At 44.9% G+C, this 19266-nt stretch overlaps 1 protein-coding gene across 1 annotated transcript in view; it reads right to left on the bottom strand.

The window, feature by feature from the left end:
- Window positions 1–19266, bottom strand: part of LOC148442117 (programmed cell death protein 4-like) — a 332847-nt gene that overhangs the window by 130438 nt on the left and 183143 nt on the right. Inside the window, exon 4 of the mRNA XM_088464215.1 lies at window positions 7554–7667. Coding sequence (XP_088320341.1) covers window positions 7554–7667 — 114 coding nt within the window. The remainder of the gene's footprint in view (window positions 1–7553; window positions 7668–19266) is intronic.

Raw genomic sequence — 19266 nt, 5'->3', positions numbered from 1 at the left:
TAACCTAATACTATAAAACTATCCCTAACACTAATACCCTAGTACTAATCACTAACCTAATACTATAACACTATCCCTAATACTAATCACTAACCTAATACTATAACACTATCCCTAATACTAATCACTAACCTAATACTATAAAACTATCCCTAACCCTTATACTAATCACTAACCTAATACTATAACACTATCCCTAACACTAATCACTAACCTAATACTATAAAACTATCCCTAACCCTAATACTAATCACTAACCTAATACTATAACACTATCCCTAACCCTAATACTATAACACTATCCCTAATACTAATCAATAACCTAATACTATAAAATTATCCCTAACCCTTATACTAATCACTAACCTAATACTATAACACTTTCCCTAACCCTAATACCCTAGTACTAATCACTAACCTAATACTATAATACTATCCCTAACCCTAATACCCTAGTACTAATCGCTAACCTAATACTATAACACTATCCCTAACCCTAATACTAATCACTAACCTAATACTATAAAACTATCCCTAACTCTAATACCCTAGTACTAATCACTAACCAAAAACTATAACACTATCCCTAACCCTAATACCCTAGTACTAATCACTAACCTAATACTATAACACTATCCCTAACCCTAATACCCTAGTACTAATCACTAACCTAATACTATAAAACTATCCCTAACCCTAATACCCTAGTACTAATTACTAACCTAATACTATAACACTATCCCTAACCCTAATACCCTAGTACTAATCACTAACCTAATACTATAACACTATCCCTAACCCTAATACTAATCACTAACCTAATACTATTAAACTATCCCTAACCCTAATACCCTAGTACTAATCACTAACCTAATACTATAACACTATCCCTAACCCTAATACCCTAGCACTTATCACTAACCTAATACTATAACACTATCCCTAACCCTAATACCCTAGTACTAATCACTAACCTAATACTATAACACTATCCCTAACCCTAATACTAATCACTAACCGAATACTATAAAACTATCCCTAACCCTAATAAGCTAGTACTAATCACTAACCTAATACTATAACACTATCCCTAACCCTAATAACCTAGCACTAATCAGTAACCTAATACTATAACACTATACCTAACCCTAATACTAATCACTAACCTAATACTAAAACACTATCCCTAACCCTAATACCCTAGTACTAATCACTAACCTAATACCATAACACTATCCCTAACCCTTATACTAATCACTAACCTAATAATATAAACCTATCCCTAACCCTAATACCCTAGTACTAATCACTAACCTAATACTATAACACTATCCCTAACCCTAATACTAATCACTAACCTAACACTATAAAACTATCCCTAACCCTAATACTAATCACTAACCTAATACTATAACACTATCCCTAACCCTAATACCCTAGTACTAATCACTAACCTAATACTATAACACTATCCCTAACCCTAATACCCTAGTACTAATCACTAAACTAATATTATAACACTATCCCTAACCCTTATACTAATCACTAACCTAATACTATAACACTATCCCTAACCCTAATACTAATCACTAACCTAATACTATAAAACTATCCCTAACCATAATACCCTAGTAGTAATCACTAACCTAATACTATAACAATATCCCTAACCCTAATACCCTAGTACTAATCACTAACCTAATAAAATAACAATATCCCTAACCCTAATACCCTAGTACTAATCACTAAACTAATACTATAACACTATCCCTAACCCTAATACCCTAGTACTAATCACTAACCTAATACTATAACACTATCCCTAACCCTAATACCCTAGTACTAATCACTAACCTAATACTATAACACTATCCCTAACCCTTATACTAATCACTAACCTAATACTATAACTCTATCCCTAACCCTTATACTAATCACTAACCTAATACTATAAAACTATCCCTAAACCTAATACCCTAGTACTAATCACTAACCTAATACTATAACACTATCCCTAACCCTAATACCCTAGTACTAATCACTAACCTAATACTATAACACTATCCCTAACCCTTATACTAATCACTAACCTAATAATATAACACTATCCTTAACCCTAATACCCTAGTACTAATCACTAACCTACTACTATAACACTATCCCTAACCCTAATACCCTAGTACTAATCACTAACCTAATACTATAACACTATCCCTAACCCTCATACTAATCACTAACCTAATACTATAAAACTATCCCTAACCCTAATACCCAGTACTAAAAAATAACCTAATACTATAACACTATCCCTAACCCTAATACTAATCACTAACCTAATACTATAAAACTATCCCTAACCCTAAAACCCTAGTACTAATCAATAACCTAATACTATAACACTATCCCTAACCCTAATACCCTAGTACTAATCACTAACCTTATACTATAACACTATCCCTAACCCTAATACCCAAGTACTAATAACTAACCTAATACTATAACACTATCCCTGACCCTTATACTAATCACTAACCTAATACTATAACACTATCCCAAACCCTAATACCCTAGTACTAATTACTAACCTAACACTATAACACTATCCCAAACCCTAATACCCTAGTACTAATTACTAACCTAATACTATAACACTATCCCTAACCCTAATACCCTAGTACTAATCACTAACCTAATATTATAACACTATCCCTAACCCTAATACCCGAGTACTAATCACTAACCTAATACTATAACACTATCCCTAACCCTAATACTAATCACTAACCTAATACTATAAAACTATCCCTAACCCTAATACCCTAGTACTAATCACTAACCTAATACTATAAAACTATCCCTAACCCTAATACCCTAGTACTAATCACTAACCTACTACTATAACACTATCCCTAACCCTCATACTAATCACTAACCTAATACTATAACACTATCCCTAACCCTAATACTAATCACTAACCTAATACTATAACACTATCCCTAACCCTAATATCCTAGTACTAATCACTAACCTAATACTATAACACTATCCCTAACCCTCATACTAATCACTAACCTAATACTATAAAACTATCCCTAACCCTAATACCCTAGTACTAATCAATAACCTAATACTATAACACTATCCCTAATACTAATCAATAACCTAATACTATAAAACTATCCCTAACCCTAATACCCTAGTACTAATCACTAACCTAATACTATAACACTATCCCTAACCCTAATACCCTAGTACTAATCACTAACCTAATACTATAACACTATCCCTAACCCTTATACTAATCACTAACCTAATACTATAACAATATCCCAAACTCTAATACCCTAGTACTAATTACTAACCTAATACTATAACACTATCCCTAACCCTAATACCCTAGTACTAATCACTAACCTAATACTATAACACTATCCCTAACCCTAATACCCGAGTACTAATCACTAACCTAATACTATAACACTATCCCTAACCCTAATACCCGAGTACTAATCACTAACCTAATACTATAACACTATCCCTAACCCTAATACCCTAGTACTAATTACTAACCTAATACTATAACACTATCCCTAACCCTAATACTAATCACTAACCTAATACTATAAAACTATCCCTAACCCTAATACTAATCACTAACCTAATACTTTAACACTATCCCTAACCCTAATACTAATCACTAACCGAATACTATAACACTATCCCTAACCCTAATACTAATCACTAACCTAATACTATAACACTATCCCTAACCCTAATACCCGAGTACTAATCACTAACCTAATACTATAACACTATTCCTAACCCTAATACTAATCACTAACCTAATACTATAAAACTATCCCTAACCCTAATACTAATCACTAACCTAATACTATAACACTATCCCTAACCCTAATACCCTAGTACTAATCACTAACCTAATACTATAACACTATCCCTAACCCTCATACTAATCACTAACCTAATACTATAAAACTATCCCTAACCCTAATACCCTAGTACTAAAAAATAACCTAATTCTATAACACCATCCCTAATACTAATCACTAACCTAATACTATAAAACTATCCCTAACCCTAAAACCCTAGTACTAATCAATAACCTAATACTATAACACTATCCCTAACCCTAATACCCTAGTACTAATCACTAACCTTATACTATAACACTATCCCTAACCCTAATACCCAAGTACTAATAACTAACCTAATACTATAACACTATCCCTGACCCTTATACTAATCACTAACCTAATACTATAACACTATCCCAAACCCTAATACCCTAGTACTAATTACTAACCTAACACTATAACACTATCCCAAACCCTAATACCCTAGTACTAATTACTAACCTAATATTATAACACTATCCCTAACCCTAATACCCGAGTACTAATCACTAACCTAATACTATAACACTATCCCTAACCCTAATACTAATCACTAACCTAATACTATAAAACTATCCCTAACCCTAATACCCTAGTACTAATCACTAACCTAATACTATAAAACTATCCCTAACCCTAATACCCTAGTACTAATCACTAACCTACTACTATAACACTATCCCTAACCCTAATACTAATCACTATCCTAATACTATAAAACTATCCCTAACCCTAATACTAATCACTAACCTAATACTATAACACTATCCCTAACCCTAATACCCTAGTACTAATCACTAACCTAATACTATAACACTATCCCTAACCCTCATACTAATCACTAACCTAATACTATAAAACTATCCCTAACCCTAATACCCTAGTACTAATCAATAACCTAATACTATAACACTATCCCTAATACTAATCACTAACCTAATACTATAAAACTATCCCTAACCCTAATACCCTAGTACTAATTACTAACCTAATACTATAACACTATCCCAAACCCTAATACCCTAGTACTAATTACTAACCTAATACTATAACACTATCCCTAACCCTAATACCCTAGTACTAATCACTAACCTAATACTATAACACTATCCCTAACCCTAATACCCGAGTACTAATCACTAACCTAATACTATAACACTATCCCTAACCCTAATACCCGAGTACTAATCCTAACCTAATACTATAACACTATCCCTAACCCTAATACCCTAGTACTAATTACTAACCTAATACTATAACACTATCCCTAACCCTAATACTAATCACTAACCTAATACTATAAAACTATCCCTATCCCTAATACTAATCACTAACCTAACACTATAACACTATCCCTAACCCTAATACCCTAGTACTAATCACTAACCTAATACTTTAACACTATCCCTAACCCTAATACTAATCACTAACCGAATACTATAACACTATCCTTAAGCCTAATAACCTAACTCTAGACCGTACTGTAACCGCTGTTATATATACTGCACTACTAGAACATACACTCACTGCTGTATTATATATACTGTACTACTAGACTATACACTCACTCCTGTATTATATATACTGTACTACTAGACTATACACTCACTCCTGAATTATATATATACTGTACTACTAGACTATACACTCACTCCTGAATTATATATATACTGTACTACTAGACTATACACTCACTCCTGTATTATATATACTGTACTACTAGACTATACACTCACTCCTGAATTATATATATACTGTACTACTAGACTATACACTCACTCCTGAATTATATATATACTGTACTACTAGACCGTACACTCACTCCTGAATTATATATATACTGTACTACTAGACCGTACACTCACTCCTGTGTTATATATACTGTACTACTAGACCATCCCCTCACTCCTGTATTATATATACTGTACTACTAGACCATCCCCTCACTCCTGTATTATATATACTGTACTACTAGACCATCCCCTCACTCCTGTATTATATATACTGTACTACTAGACCATACCCTCACTCCTGTATTATATATACTGTACTACTAGACCATACACTCACTCCTGTATTATATATACTGTACTACTAGACCATCCCCTCACTCCTGTATTATATATACTGTACTACTAGACCATACCCTCACTCCTGTATTATATATACTGTACTACTAGACCATACACTCACTCCTGTATTATATATACTGTACTACTAGACCATCCCCTCACTCCTGTATTATATATACTGTACTACTAGACCATCCCCTCACTCCTGTATTATATATACTGTACTACTAGACCATCCGCTCACTCCTGTATTATATATACTGTACTACTAGACCATCCGCTCACTCCTGTATTATATATACTGTACTACTAGACCGTACACACACTGCTGTGTTATATATACTGTACTACTAGACCATCCCCTCACTCCTGTATTATATATACTGTACTACTAGACCGTACACACACTGCTGTGTTATTTATACTGTACTACTAGACCATCCCCTCACTCCTGTATTATATATACTGTACTACTAGACCATCCCCTCACTCCTGTATTATATATACTGTACTACTAGACCATCCGCTCACTCCTGTATTATATATACTGTACTACTAGACCTTACACTCACTGCTGTGTTATATATACTGTACTACTAGACCGTACACACACTGCTGTGTTATATATACTGTACTACTAGACCGTACACACACTGCTCCTCTCTAGGTACTTACTGTAACCTCTCCTCTCTAGGCACTTACTGTAACCTCTCCTCTCTAGGTACTTACTGTAACCTCTGCTCTCTAGGTACTTACTGTAACCTCTCCTCTCTAGGCACTTACTGTAACCTCTCCTCTCTAGGTACTTACTGTAACCTCTCCCCTCTAGGCACTTACTGTAACCTCTCCTCTCTAGGCACTTACTGTAACCTCTCCTCTCTAGGTACTTACTGTAACCTCTCCTCTCTAGGTACTTACTGTAACCTCTCCTCTCTAGGCACTTACTGTAACCTCTCCCCTCTAGGTACTTACTGTAACCTCTCCTCTCTAGGTACTTACTGTAACCTCTCCTCTCTAGGTACTTACTGTAACCTCTCCTCTCTAGGTACTTACTGTAACCTCTCCTCTCTAGGTACTTACTGTAACCTCTCCTCTCTAGGTACTTACTATAACCTCTCCTCTCTAGGTACTTACTGTAACCTCTCCTCTCTAGGCACTTACTGTAACCTCTCCCCTCTAGGTACTTACTGCAACCTCTCCCCTCTAGGTACTTACTGTAACCTCTCCTCTCTAGGTACTTACTGTAACCTCTCCTCTCTAGGTACTTACTATAACCTCTCCTCTCTAGGTACTTACTGTAACCTCTCCTCTCTAGGCACTTACTGTAACCTCTCCTCTCTAGGCACTTACTGTAACCTCTCCTCTCTAGGCACTTACTGTAACCTCTCCTCTCTAGGCACTTACTGTAACCTCTCCTCTCTAGGCACTTACTGTAACCTCTCCTCTCTAGGTACTTACTATAACCTCTCCTCTCTAGGTACTTACTGTAACCTCTCCTCTCTAGGTACTTACTATAACCTCTCCTCTCTAGGTACTTACTATAACCTCTCCTCTCTAGGTACTTACTATAACCTCTCCCGTTTCTCCATGTTCAAAATATTCTTGGACCATCGGCTGCACGGTCTTCTGTAGCCCGGCCTCATCCAGCTCCAGGACCACCTTCTGATACACCGTGTCCCCCTGGCGGAAACGACAAGTCCTTATAAGTTACCATGGGTCATGTTTCTGAGCAGACACAGGATATACCTGGAGGAACCTGAGACAGTTCCTGAGCAAGTCCCAACTCCCCCCCCCCCACACACACACACACTGTCCTGCCCGCCATGAATGTGACCAAGTGACGTTATTACAGTACGAGTGACAGGGAAATGGCGGCAATATGGAGGAGACAGAAGGACAGCGACACCACATCCCACCTTGGTTATAGAGCTCAGTCTGCGTATACGGATTATTACTGCGTAATACTGTATTATTTATTTACTGCGATAACAGAGTCCAAGTCGCCTTATTCCTTCGTAACAGAGTTTGCGGTTCAGTCTGCGTCTGATAGTAAAGTGTCACCGTCCTACATGTAAAGGTACCTTAGCTGTACGCCTCCTTACTGTATTTATGGCAGAGTGTCACGCGTTCAATCAATCACATAGAATAGATCCAGCATATGCGCAGTGTGCAGCCACAGGACGCAGCGGTTAAAGTGGGCAGGAATGGGGTGGAACTGAGGGCTAAATTCAGACCCGCTAGCGAGCGCTGAGCGCTCGCAAGCAGGTCGATGTTGCCCAAGTGCGCATGCGCACGACGGAGGCGGCTCCGTCATGCGCGAGCCCCGAATAACGACAGCCAAGCCGTCGCTATGGGTCTCGCACCAAAGGGGGCGTGCTGTCGATGGTGAGTGACAGCACGCCCCCTTTGGTGGGCGTGCCGGGGGCGTGGCTGCCCAGACGGAGGCGTTCCCATGGGAACGCCTACCGTCTGGGTCCGGCCCCACTGACATCACTAGTGATGACAGTGGGAGTGATTTTGGCTCTGTTAGAGCCAAAAGCACTCCAGGGCTTGCGGCCACGAGACCCTACCACAAGGGTCTCGTCGCAAGCCCGATGGTCGCGATGGTCTTGACCATCGCGACCATCATTTTGGCCGCTCGCTATAGCTGTGGGTGGTCACCCACAGCTATGCGAGCGGCCAGCTCTTAAATTCAGATGGACGGCCCTGATTGAGAGCGAGCGGAGTTCCGTCACCTCTAATGGTAGCTGGAACTAGTTCCACCTCCACCAAGTCCCTGCACAGAAGTCCCTCAGACACAGCCTCTCACTCTCTGCCTGGGGAGGCTCAATTTCATCAGAGAAACCAGCATATAGGTAAGGAAAGAATCAAGCGCAGGCAATACATAGGGGCTGCAAATAAAACATGGGGCATCCAAGTGACATAGACTGGTTTGTGGGGACCCCATAAAAAAACTCAGATGCGCGGCAGAAAATAACACTGATGATATAGAACATTTTTTTTTCTTTTTAAGTGATGTAACATTGTAGTGGGTGAGATGAGTTCCACCACTTCTCCAGGACCACTTTAAGCCCTGTCAGAACGGATTCAGACATGTGACCTTCCACACGCCCTCTGCAGATCTTCGGGACCATAACCAGTTTATAAACAGATCGGTACATTATTTCCCTGGATTAGGAACAGAGGCACCATCTCAGGAGCAAGTGCTTACAGATTGTCTGTGATGGGCAACAAGTGTGGATGGTTGCCAGTCACACACAGCTCAGCTTTCAGCATGTCATGTGATGGCAGAACAGGGTGAAGGAAGGTGAGTATGTAACAGTATAGGGGATAGACACAAATCACAGTCCCAGGTCTCAGCATGTCATGTGATGGCAGAACAGGGTGAAGGAGGGTGAGGATGTCACAGCACAGGGGATAGACACAAATCACAGTCCCAGGGTCACAGCATGTCATGTGACGGCAGAAGGGATGAAAGAGGGTGAGGATGTCACAGCACAGGGGATAGTCACAAATCACAATCCCAGGGTCACAGGTCACAGCATGTCATGTGACAGCAGAAGGGGATGGAAGAGGGTCAGAATGCCACAGCACAGGGGATAGACACAAATCACAGTCCCAGGGTCACAGCATGTCATGTGATGGCAGAAGGGATGAAAGAGGGTGAGGATGTCACAGCACAGGGGATAGATACAAATCACAGTCCCAGGGTTACAGGTCTCAGCATGTCATGTGACGGCAGAAGGGGATGAAAGAGGGTGAGGATGTCACAGCACAGGGGATAAGACACAAATCACAGTCCCAGGGTTACAGGTCTCAGCATGTCATGTGACGGCAGAAGGGGATGGAAGAGGGTCCGAACGCCACAGCACAGGGGATAGATACAAATCACAGTCCCAGGTCTCAGCATGTCATGTGACGGCAGAAGGGATGAAAGAGGGTGAGGATGTAACAGCACAGGGGATAGACACAAATCACAGTCCCAGGGTCATAGGTCCCAGCATGTCATGTGACGGCAGAAGGGGATGGTAGAGGTCAGAATGCCACAGCACAGGGGATAGATACAAATCACAGTCCCAGGTCTCAGCATGTCATGTGACGGCAGAAGAGGATGAAAGAGGGTGAGGATGTCACAGCACAGGGGATAGACACAAATCACTGTCCCAGGTCTCAACATGTTATGTGACGACAGAAGAGGATGAAAGAGGGTGAGGATGTCACAGCACAGGGGATAGACACAAATCACAGTCCCAGGGTCATAGGTCCCATCATGTCATGTGACGGCAGAAGGGGATGGAAGAGGGTCAGGATGTCACAGCACAGGGGATAGATACAAATCACAGTCCCAGGGTTACAGGTATCAGCATGTCATATGACGGCAGAAGGGGATGGAAGGGGGGTGAGGATGTCACAGCACAGGGGATAGACACAAATCACAGTCCAGGGTCCCAGCATGTCATGTGATGGCAGAAGGGATGAAAGAAGGTGAGGATGTAACAGCACAGGGGATAGACCCAAATCACAGTCCCAGGGTCCCAGCATGTCATGTGACGGCAGAAGGGGATGAAAGATGGTGAGGATGTAACAGCACAGGGGATAGACAAAAATCACAGTCCCAGGGTCCCAGCATGTCATGTGATGGCAGAAGGGATGAAAGAGGGTGAGGATGTAACAGCACAGGGGATAGACACAAATCACATTGCCTGGCTGTCAGTGACAGTCCTAGGGTCACAGGTCTCAGCATGTCATGTGACGGCAGAAGGGGGAAAAGGAGAGTGAGTATGTCACAACACATGGAGCAAGCAAAAAACACATTTATTTTTCAGGGTCCATAGGGCTCTAAAGGTAGAGAATTGGGTGTAGGTGGGACTTGGAGGACCAGACACCAACAGCAAAGCTTTATAATCCCATGATGCTCCGGTCCTTTACCCCATACCCCGCCCACAGCCAGAGGGCAACTCAGTTGCGTTGGTGTCCGGCAGGAGCTGGATCACCGTTTTAACAGTGGGGCTGCTATCAAGCAGCCAAAGCTTCTTTTTATGATTTAATTTTATTTTCATTTATTCTAACTAAGCAGCAGCGCGATACAATCCTTTGGACATCTGCACTGCTGCTCCATCACCCCTCCGCGGCGCCATGACACCAGCCTCGGCTAGGTACTCTGGGCTCCAAGAGGGACCTAGCTAGCAGGGCTCACCGGACCCCAGACTGCATCCGGGACTCAAGGAGACAGGTAAGGAGGATCCCTGCTGTCGGGGACCCGCGTCTATGCGCATTCTTGCCTCCGTTCTCAGGAGACTGACCGGAGGCGCTGATGTGGACACTGGTGTGTCCGGGACTCCACTAGACCACCAGGGCACTACAACACTGGCGCAGGGCAACGATTAAAGAAAGGGTACCAGGGGGTTAATGTCAGCATAGGGGAGAAGGCGCTCTCCCTGCGTCTCCTCCCCCAGCTCAGGGCGACATTCCACTGCGGTCTTGCAGCTCTCTGAGCTGCTCCTCCCTCACCCTCCGCCCCCTCTGAGACTCACGGCAGCCATTTTCTGCATTCAGGTCTCTGGGAACGCTGGGTCCAGTCTCCCTGCATACCTCTCCCAACATGCCAGGTTTATACAGCGCTATATCCTACCAGCCACTGTGGTCTGTGATTTTCGTGCCCACTGCAGTTATATTGTATACTCTGCATTGTATGTGACTTGTGCTAGCGCTGCTGTCTGTTTCCTATTACTGTCAGCTTATACTTTTCTCTTTCTTCTGCTGTAACCCTGGCATACTAAGGAATAGGGGTTCATTGTACCTAACATCTCCCTATATTTGTGAGGACTATCACATACTATATATCGCTGTTGCACACTACACTGTGCCATTTTACACATACATCTGGGTTGCTCACTGCACTGTGTCAGATTGTGTGTTACATTATTCTTGCAGCTATGTCTGGCAGAGGGAAGCAGCCTGCTCCCCCCACTCTGGTGTCCTGTAAGTCCTGCTCAGCAGGCTTAGCTTCAGATGACCTCATTCAGGATGGTCTTTGTGCAACTTGTTATACCGCCCCGGTGTCCTCTCCTCAGGACCCACCCTGGGCGGCCTTTTCACAGGTGCTGGCAAAAATTGCGGACCACCTAGCGGTCCCTGTGGTAGCTCCCCCTATGGGATGGCCACAGCAGGTACTCCATGCAAATCCTTTGCCTCTCCCATAGTTAGACGTACTATCTACCTCAGTGCAGAGTCTGGAGGATCCCTTTACAAATGCTGCATAAAGAGAGACCCTTACCCAGTAACCTACTAAGCTTTCTGTGTTATCTTCCCAGGCCACCCAGCTATCAGAGTCTGATGTATCATCTGGGGAGGCAGAAGTGCAGACCTCTCTTACTCTTAAGAGACGAGGACCTTCCCACTAAATTGAATATACCTGCACTTGTGAGAGCTGTAATATCTATTCTCCAAATAGAAGAGACAGAACCCGCTCCTAAGACAAAGGAGCCCCTCTTTAAACAACAAAAGGTAGTTTTACCAGAGTTCCCTCACTCTGACCAGCTATCTGATCATATGAGTGAGGTATGGAATATGCCCAGTAACAGATTTCAGCTGCCTAAACGTTTAAGTTCCTTTTACCCTCTTCCAGCTACTGATTGCACTAAATGGGAAGTTCCCCCAGCAGTGGACTCCCACGTGACATGTCTGGTTAAGAACGTTACCTTACCCATCCATACTACAACCTTCTTAAAGGAGACTACAGATAGAAGAATTGAAGCTTGCCCAAAATCTATATACTCTCTTACAGGAGCTATTACTCGTCCTGCTAGGGCTACGGAAGAGACATTTCTCCCTCTGATGCTTCGAGGGAACAGCTGTCCTACATATCTCACATTAGAGATGCAGCCTCCTATTTGGGTGAAGCAGCTCTGGACATGGCTCGCCTAACTTCCAAGGCATCTGCCACCTCTGTAGTAACCCGCCGTATTGTTTGGCTCCGCTCATTGAAGGCAGATTCGGACTCTAAAAAGGCATTGGAGTCTCTGCCTTAACCTGGGGAAATCCTGTTTGGCCCAGAATTAGACAAAATTGTGACTACTTTGGCAGCTTCCAAGATGGCATTCCTGCCCTCTGCATATAATGCGAAGCTTCATATGTCATCCTTTCGTCCTCATGCTAAAGGTCAGTCCTTTCCAAGGCATCAGGCATCAACTAAGGCCTCAAAGACTAGGACCAAATAGACCTGGGTTACTAGACGTTCACCTACCAAATCTGAGGACAAGCCTCCAGCCTGACAGGGCGGGTCCCTCCCTGGGGGCTCCCAGGGTGGGAGGCCGACTTCTTCAATTCGTCCAGTGCTGGCGTCAGACGCCTGGGTAAGAGAATGGATATGCCCTCTCCCCTTCCTGAGGCGACCCCCCCAGCAGTTCTTTTGCACAGGACCTCCATTGGACCCAAGCAAGGCCCTGAAGCTCCAGAAGGCCATTCAGTCCTTATTGAAATCAGGAGTAATAATTCCGGTCCACTCCTCACAGCGAAGGAAGAGTTATTATTCTACCCGTTTCTTAGTTCAAAAGCCCAATGGGTCTCATCGGCCTATCCTCAACCACAAGTCTCTGAACAAGTTTATCAGGATGCCCAGGTTTTGTAAGGAAACCCTCCACTCTATTATCCTGGCTATGGAACCTGGGGACTTTATGGTGTCTCTGGACATTCAGGACGCTTACCTACATGTACATATAAGTGCCTTCTCATCAACAATATCTCCGGTTTGCTATACTACAGCAACATTACCAATTTCAGGCTCTGCCTTTTGGCCTTTCAACAGTTCCCCGGGCCTTTATCAAGATCATGGCAGTTATGGCGGCCTATCTTCATCGTCAAGGGATCAGACTGCTCCCATACTTAGGACGATCTCTTGCTGTTGGCCAGCTTCCCAGAAATTCTTGACATCATCTACAGGTAATTATTGCCTTTCTACAAACGCACAGTTGGCTGATCAACTGGAAAAAAAATCTTCCTTGACACCTTTTCAAAGAATGATACATCTTGGAGCCCTCCTGGACTCTCTTTCTTCGAAGTCCAGAGTACCCATCCTGATACACCTGGCTTCTATTGGTTTATTCTCGTCACTTGTCTCCTTTTCTGTGTGTGTGTGTGATTCTTCAGTGTACCAGTCTTCCTTCTCTCCTATCCTGCTTCTGCCTTGGGCTTGTTAACAAAATGGAGTTGCCCTCAGGCTGTGTGCGGGGTATAGGGGGAAGGACTGGAGCATCCTGGGATTGAAAGAGCTTTGCTGTTGGGGTCCGGTCCTCCAAGTACCACCTACACCCCAATGTCTCCCTGTGGACCCTATGGACTTCGAAGAAAGAGAGTTAACAAGGGTAAGTTTTACCATAACTCTCCTTTTTCTCCATCATCCACTGGTGGACACTGGAGCATTACACTGGGGTATAGGTAGAGGTGGAGGAGCCTGAGCTGGCTCCGCCCCTTCCATACCCCAGCTGCCTTAGCGAGACAGGTTTAGTAAAGTGCCAGTTGGAGTGGGCAGCCTGTTTTTATTTCTTTATTTTATTTATGCTTTCATGGAAGAGACTTAGGGTCTAATTCAGAAGTGCACATTAGTGCAGTGCTGAACGCAGATTCCCGATGATCGAGTATATGCGCAGGCGCCAGACCCATTCTGCGAATGTGCAGGATGGGTCTGCGAGCTTGCACGTAAACTGGCATAAGACTGTCAGCGATTGACAGTCTGCTGCCGTTTGGGGGCGGAAGGGTGTGAGTCATCGCCGTTGACGGAGATTTCCTGGCCTCTTCCTCGCAGCTGCGACGGCCAGCTGCGTGACCCCATGGGTCACCTTAGCTGGCAGTTGGAGCGCAGAGTATCCGATGCTGCGTTGGACAACGCAACTCGACACATAATACAGAAGGCGTGATGCCACCTGCTGCATTACGTTATCAGCACAGATGGAATAGCTAACCTGCTTGCGAGCAGCTTAGCTATTCCGTCTGAAGCTGAATCAGGGCCTCAGTTCCGAGATTACGCAGATCTCTCGTTTGTCCTACTTGATGCTTTTGGTGTCTGTTGTGCCGTTTCTTTGTTAACGTTAGGTCCTTAGGGGAGTCTCACCAATTTTCTTGCTTCCATCCGCGGACAGGTATACTGGGATCTTCATGGTGGATGCATGTGGAGTTGACTTCTGTGATGTAAGTCTAGTTTTGTCTCACTGTATCCTTTAGTTACTTTTATCAAAGAATGTCGTAGTTTCCGATGAGGGTGGCATTGCGTGCCGGACCCATCTGGTCCCTGGTTTTAGATCTTGGGCTAAATTGATTTTTCTAGCTTTTGTTGGTATTACTAGCTGGTGTACTACACACAGTCCAGAAAGGTACTTAGGTGTCCGGTGGGCCTCTTCGGAGTGCAGTTGTTGGTTCAACCAGTACGGTTCCAGATAATCTCTGTACCATCGGGATGTAGTGTGCAGGTCATCCTGGTTCTATTCTACGTCCAGTTCTCACCACTTCTGATGGGTACATAGCTGCCCTGACCTGTGTGGAGTGGGGTCTGAATTAAAGATTTTGACCCTGCAGTACGTTTCTTCCCTGCATGGCGATGGCGTGCATTTTCTTTTCTCCCCTTATTACCCCAGCCAGCCTCAATTTTTGAGCCGGGGATAAGCCCAGGTCATCAGGGTGGCTCCCATTTGGCTGGGGTTCAGTTCCCAGTAAAGTTTTTTTGACATTCCGTGATACTTTCCGGCACGATCCATTGTTTTTCCTGGGACTCCTGTGGCGTCCCGCCTGCGTAAGGTGATGTGACTGAGTATCAGTTGGAATCTGCCGCCGTTGGGGGACAGATGTCCAGATTTCGGTGATCTTCTCGATGTTCCCTACTGTGCCATCTCCTTTTTTCTTACAAGATTTGCAGAGTCGCTAGTTCTAGGTTCCTGAGGTTCTTGCCTTCATGTCTTTGTTCGGTTCTACGGAAGTGGCAGCCTACTGGTTTCCAGTTGGTGTTTCCTTCCAGACTATTTTCCTCTAGCCTCTCCATCAGATCTTAAGAGGTTCTGCTTTGGGGACCACTGAGTGCAGCCCTTCTCCCCTGTTGGTTCTTCTGGGGGATTTCCCTGAGTCTCCTACTCCTGTTCTTAGTGTTAGTGTCGGCTTCCCATGGAGTCAGTGGTTTTGTAGTCTCTGCCTTCGTCCCTTTCTTCTACAGGGTTTTTCAACTCCATACCGGATTTTTCTGAGCCCAGCCTTCTACTTTGAGGATTTCTTCTGGGATGGTCGGAAGCATGGCTACGGCAGCTCGCCTAGTTCCAGGCTCCACGTACCCTGGAGCGTGTTTCTGCCTGTGGGCACCTAGGGCCTGATTCAGACCCACTCGCAAGCGGCTGTCCGCTCGCAAGTGGGTCGATGTTGTGCACTGCGCATGCGCACGACGGCGGGAGCTCCGTCGTGCGCATGCGCCAGGCGCGACGAGCGAAAGACTTTCCTTCGCTCGTTGTGTCTGATCAAAGGGGGCGTCCTGTCGATGTTGATTGACAGCACGCCCCCTTTGGTGGGCGTGCCGGGGGCATGCCTCCCTGACGGGGGCGTTCCCAAGGGAACGCCTACCGTCAGAAGCCGGCCCACTGACATCACTAGTGATGTCAGTGGGAGTGATTTTGGCTCTGATAGAGCCAAAATCACTCCGGGCCTTGTGGTTGAAAAACTCAACCGCAGGCTCCTTCTCGCAGTGGCGATGGTTGCGATGGTAAAGACCATCGCGGCCATCAAACTGCATGCTCGTATAGGCTGTGGGTGGTGACCCACAGCTATACGAGCGTCCATGAGGACGCTCCATAATTATGGAGGGCGGCCCTCATTCAGAGCGTGCGCTCTGCTCAGAGCGTACGGCTCTGAATGAGGGCCCTTGTTCCTTGCTGATTGAGGTCTCTTTTCTTCGTTGTGTTCTGCAGGTGTTGCATCTATTGTTCCTTGTACACTTTACTGATGTCCGGTGGGTGGGTTGCAGCAGCTCCGCCTGGGTGGCTGGACTCTCTGCTGCCCTTCTGCCCGCGGTTTGGTTTCTCTTGGGATATGATTCTGGCAGCAAAGGTGTGATGCTAATATGCCCTCAGTGCATTTACCACAGAGCAACAATCCCTTGAGAACTGCTCTGTGACATCCCCAGCGTAATGCTCCAGTGTACCCCAGAGGAAGATGGAGAAAACAGGATTTTTATTTTCCATTTATCTGAATCCATGGCAGGACCATACGCCTTCCCTGCACTCTGTTTGGCTGTCTGTCCTGGTTTACACCCTCTGGTTCTTTCTCCTTATTCTATCCGGCCTCCTTACGGGCTTTGCTAACCAATAACAGGCTCACTGAGGCTGCTGGGGCCAGTTCAGACATCTTTAAAACTTAAAAGTGCCAGGCTCCTCCACCACTACCTATAACCCAGCTTAATGCTCCAGCGTCCCCCATAGATTCAAAGAAATGGATTTACTGGGAAGTACACAAATCCTATTGTCTGGCTATCAGACAGACACAGGGTGACAGCTCTCAGTAAGTAATGTGACTGAAGAGAGGGGTGAAGGAGGGGGAGGATGTTAAAGGTCAGAGAAGAGACAGATCACATGGTCCCTGGCTGCCAGACACAGGCTCTCAGCACATCATGTGATGGCAGAGGGGTAGGAGGATGAGGAGGATGTTACAGGTCAGAGAAGAGACAAATCACATGGTCTCTGGCTGCCAGACACAGGCTCTCAGCACAACATGTGATGGCAGAGGGGTAGGAGGATGGGGAGGATGTTACAGGTCAGAAAAGAGACAAGTCACATGGTCACTGGCTGCCAGACACAGGCTCTCAGCACATCATGTGATGGCAGAGGGGTAGGAGGATGGGGAGGATGTTACAGGTCACAGAAGAGACAGATCACATGGTCCCCGGCTGCCAGACACAGGCTCTCAGCACATCATGCGATGGCAGAGGGGTAAGAGGATGGGGAGGATGTTACAGGTCAGAGAAGAGACAAATCACATGGTCCCTGGCTGCCAGACACAGGCTCTCAGCACATCATGCGATGGCAGAGGGGTAAGAGGATGGGGAGGATGTTACAGGTCAGAGAAGAGACAAATCACATGGTCCCTGGCTGCCAGACACAGGTTCTCAGCACATCATGTGATGGCAGAGGGGTAGGAGGATGGGGAGGATGTTACAGGTCAGAGAAGAGACAAATCACATGGTCTCTGGCCGCCAGACACAGGTTCTCAGCACATCATGTGATGGCAGAGGGGTAGGAGGGGGAGGATGTTAAAGGTCAGAGAAGAGACAGATCACATGGTCCCTGGCTGCCAGACACAGGCTCTCAGCACATCATGTGATGGCAGAGGGGTAGGAGGATGAGGAGGATGTTACAGGTCAGAGAAGAGACAAATCACATGGTCTCTGGCTGCCAGACACAGGCTCTCAGCACAACATGTGATGGCAGAGGGGTAGGAGGATGGGGAGGATGTTACAGGTCAGAAAAGAGACAAATCACATGGTCACTGGCTGCCAGACACAGGCTCTCAGCACATCATGTGATGGCAGAGGGGTAGGAGGATGGGGAGGATGTTACAGGTCACAGAAGAGACAGATCACATGGTCCCCGGCTGCCAGACACAGGCTCTCAGCACATCATGCGATGGCAGAGGGGTAAGAGGATGGGGAGGATGTTACAGGTCAGAGAAGAGACAAATCACATGGTCCCTGGCTGCCAGACACAGGCTCTCAGCACATCATGTGATGTCAGAGGGGTAGGAGGATGAGGAGGATGTTACAGGTCAGAGAAGAGACAGATCACATGGTCCCTGGCTGCCAGACACAGGCTCTCAGCACATCATGTGATGGCAGAGGGGTAGGAGGATGAGGAGGATGTTACAGGTCAGAGAAGAGACAGATCACATGGTCCCTGGCTGCCAGACACAGTCTCTCAGCACATCATGTGATGGCAGAGGGGTAGGAGGATGAGGAGGTTGTTATAGGTTAGAGAAGATACAAATCACATGGTCACTGGCTGCCATACACAGTCTCTCAGCACATCATGTGATGGCAGAGGGGTAGGAGGATGGGGAGGATGTTACAGGTCAGAGAAGATACAAATCACATGGTCCCTGGCTGCCAGACACAGGCTCTCAGCACATCATGTGATGGCAGAGGGGTAGGAGGATGGGGAGGATGTTACAAGTCAGAGAAGATACAAATCACATGGTCCCTGGCTGCCAGACACAGGTTCTCAGCACAACATGTGATGGCAGAGGGGTAGGAGGATGG

This window comes from Taudactylus pleione, unplaced genomic scaffold (genome assembly GCF_031769625.1).
Source record: "Taudactylus pleione unplaced genomic scaffold, aTauple2 ptg001612l, whole genome shotgun sequence".
NCBI lineage: Eukaryota > Metazoa > Chordata > Amphibia > Anura > Myobatrachidae > Taudactylus > Taudactylus pleione.
The sequence above is the reverse complement of the archived record's forward strand: the minus strand, read 5'-3'. Positions and strand labels throughout refer to the sequence as shown.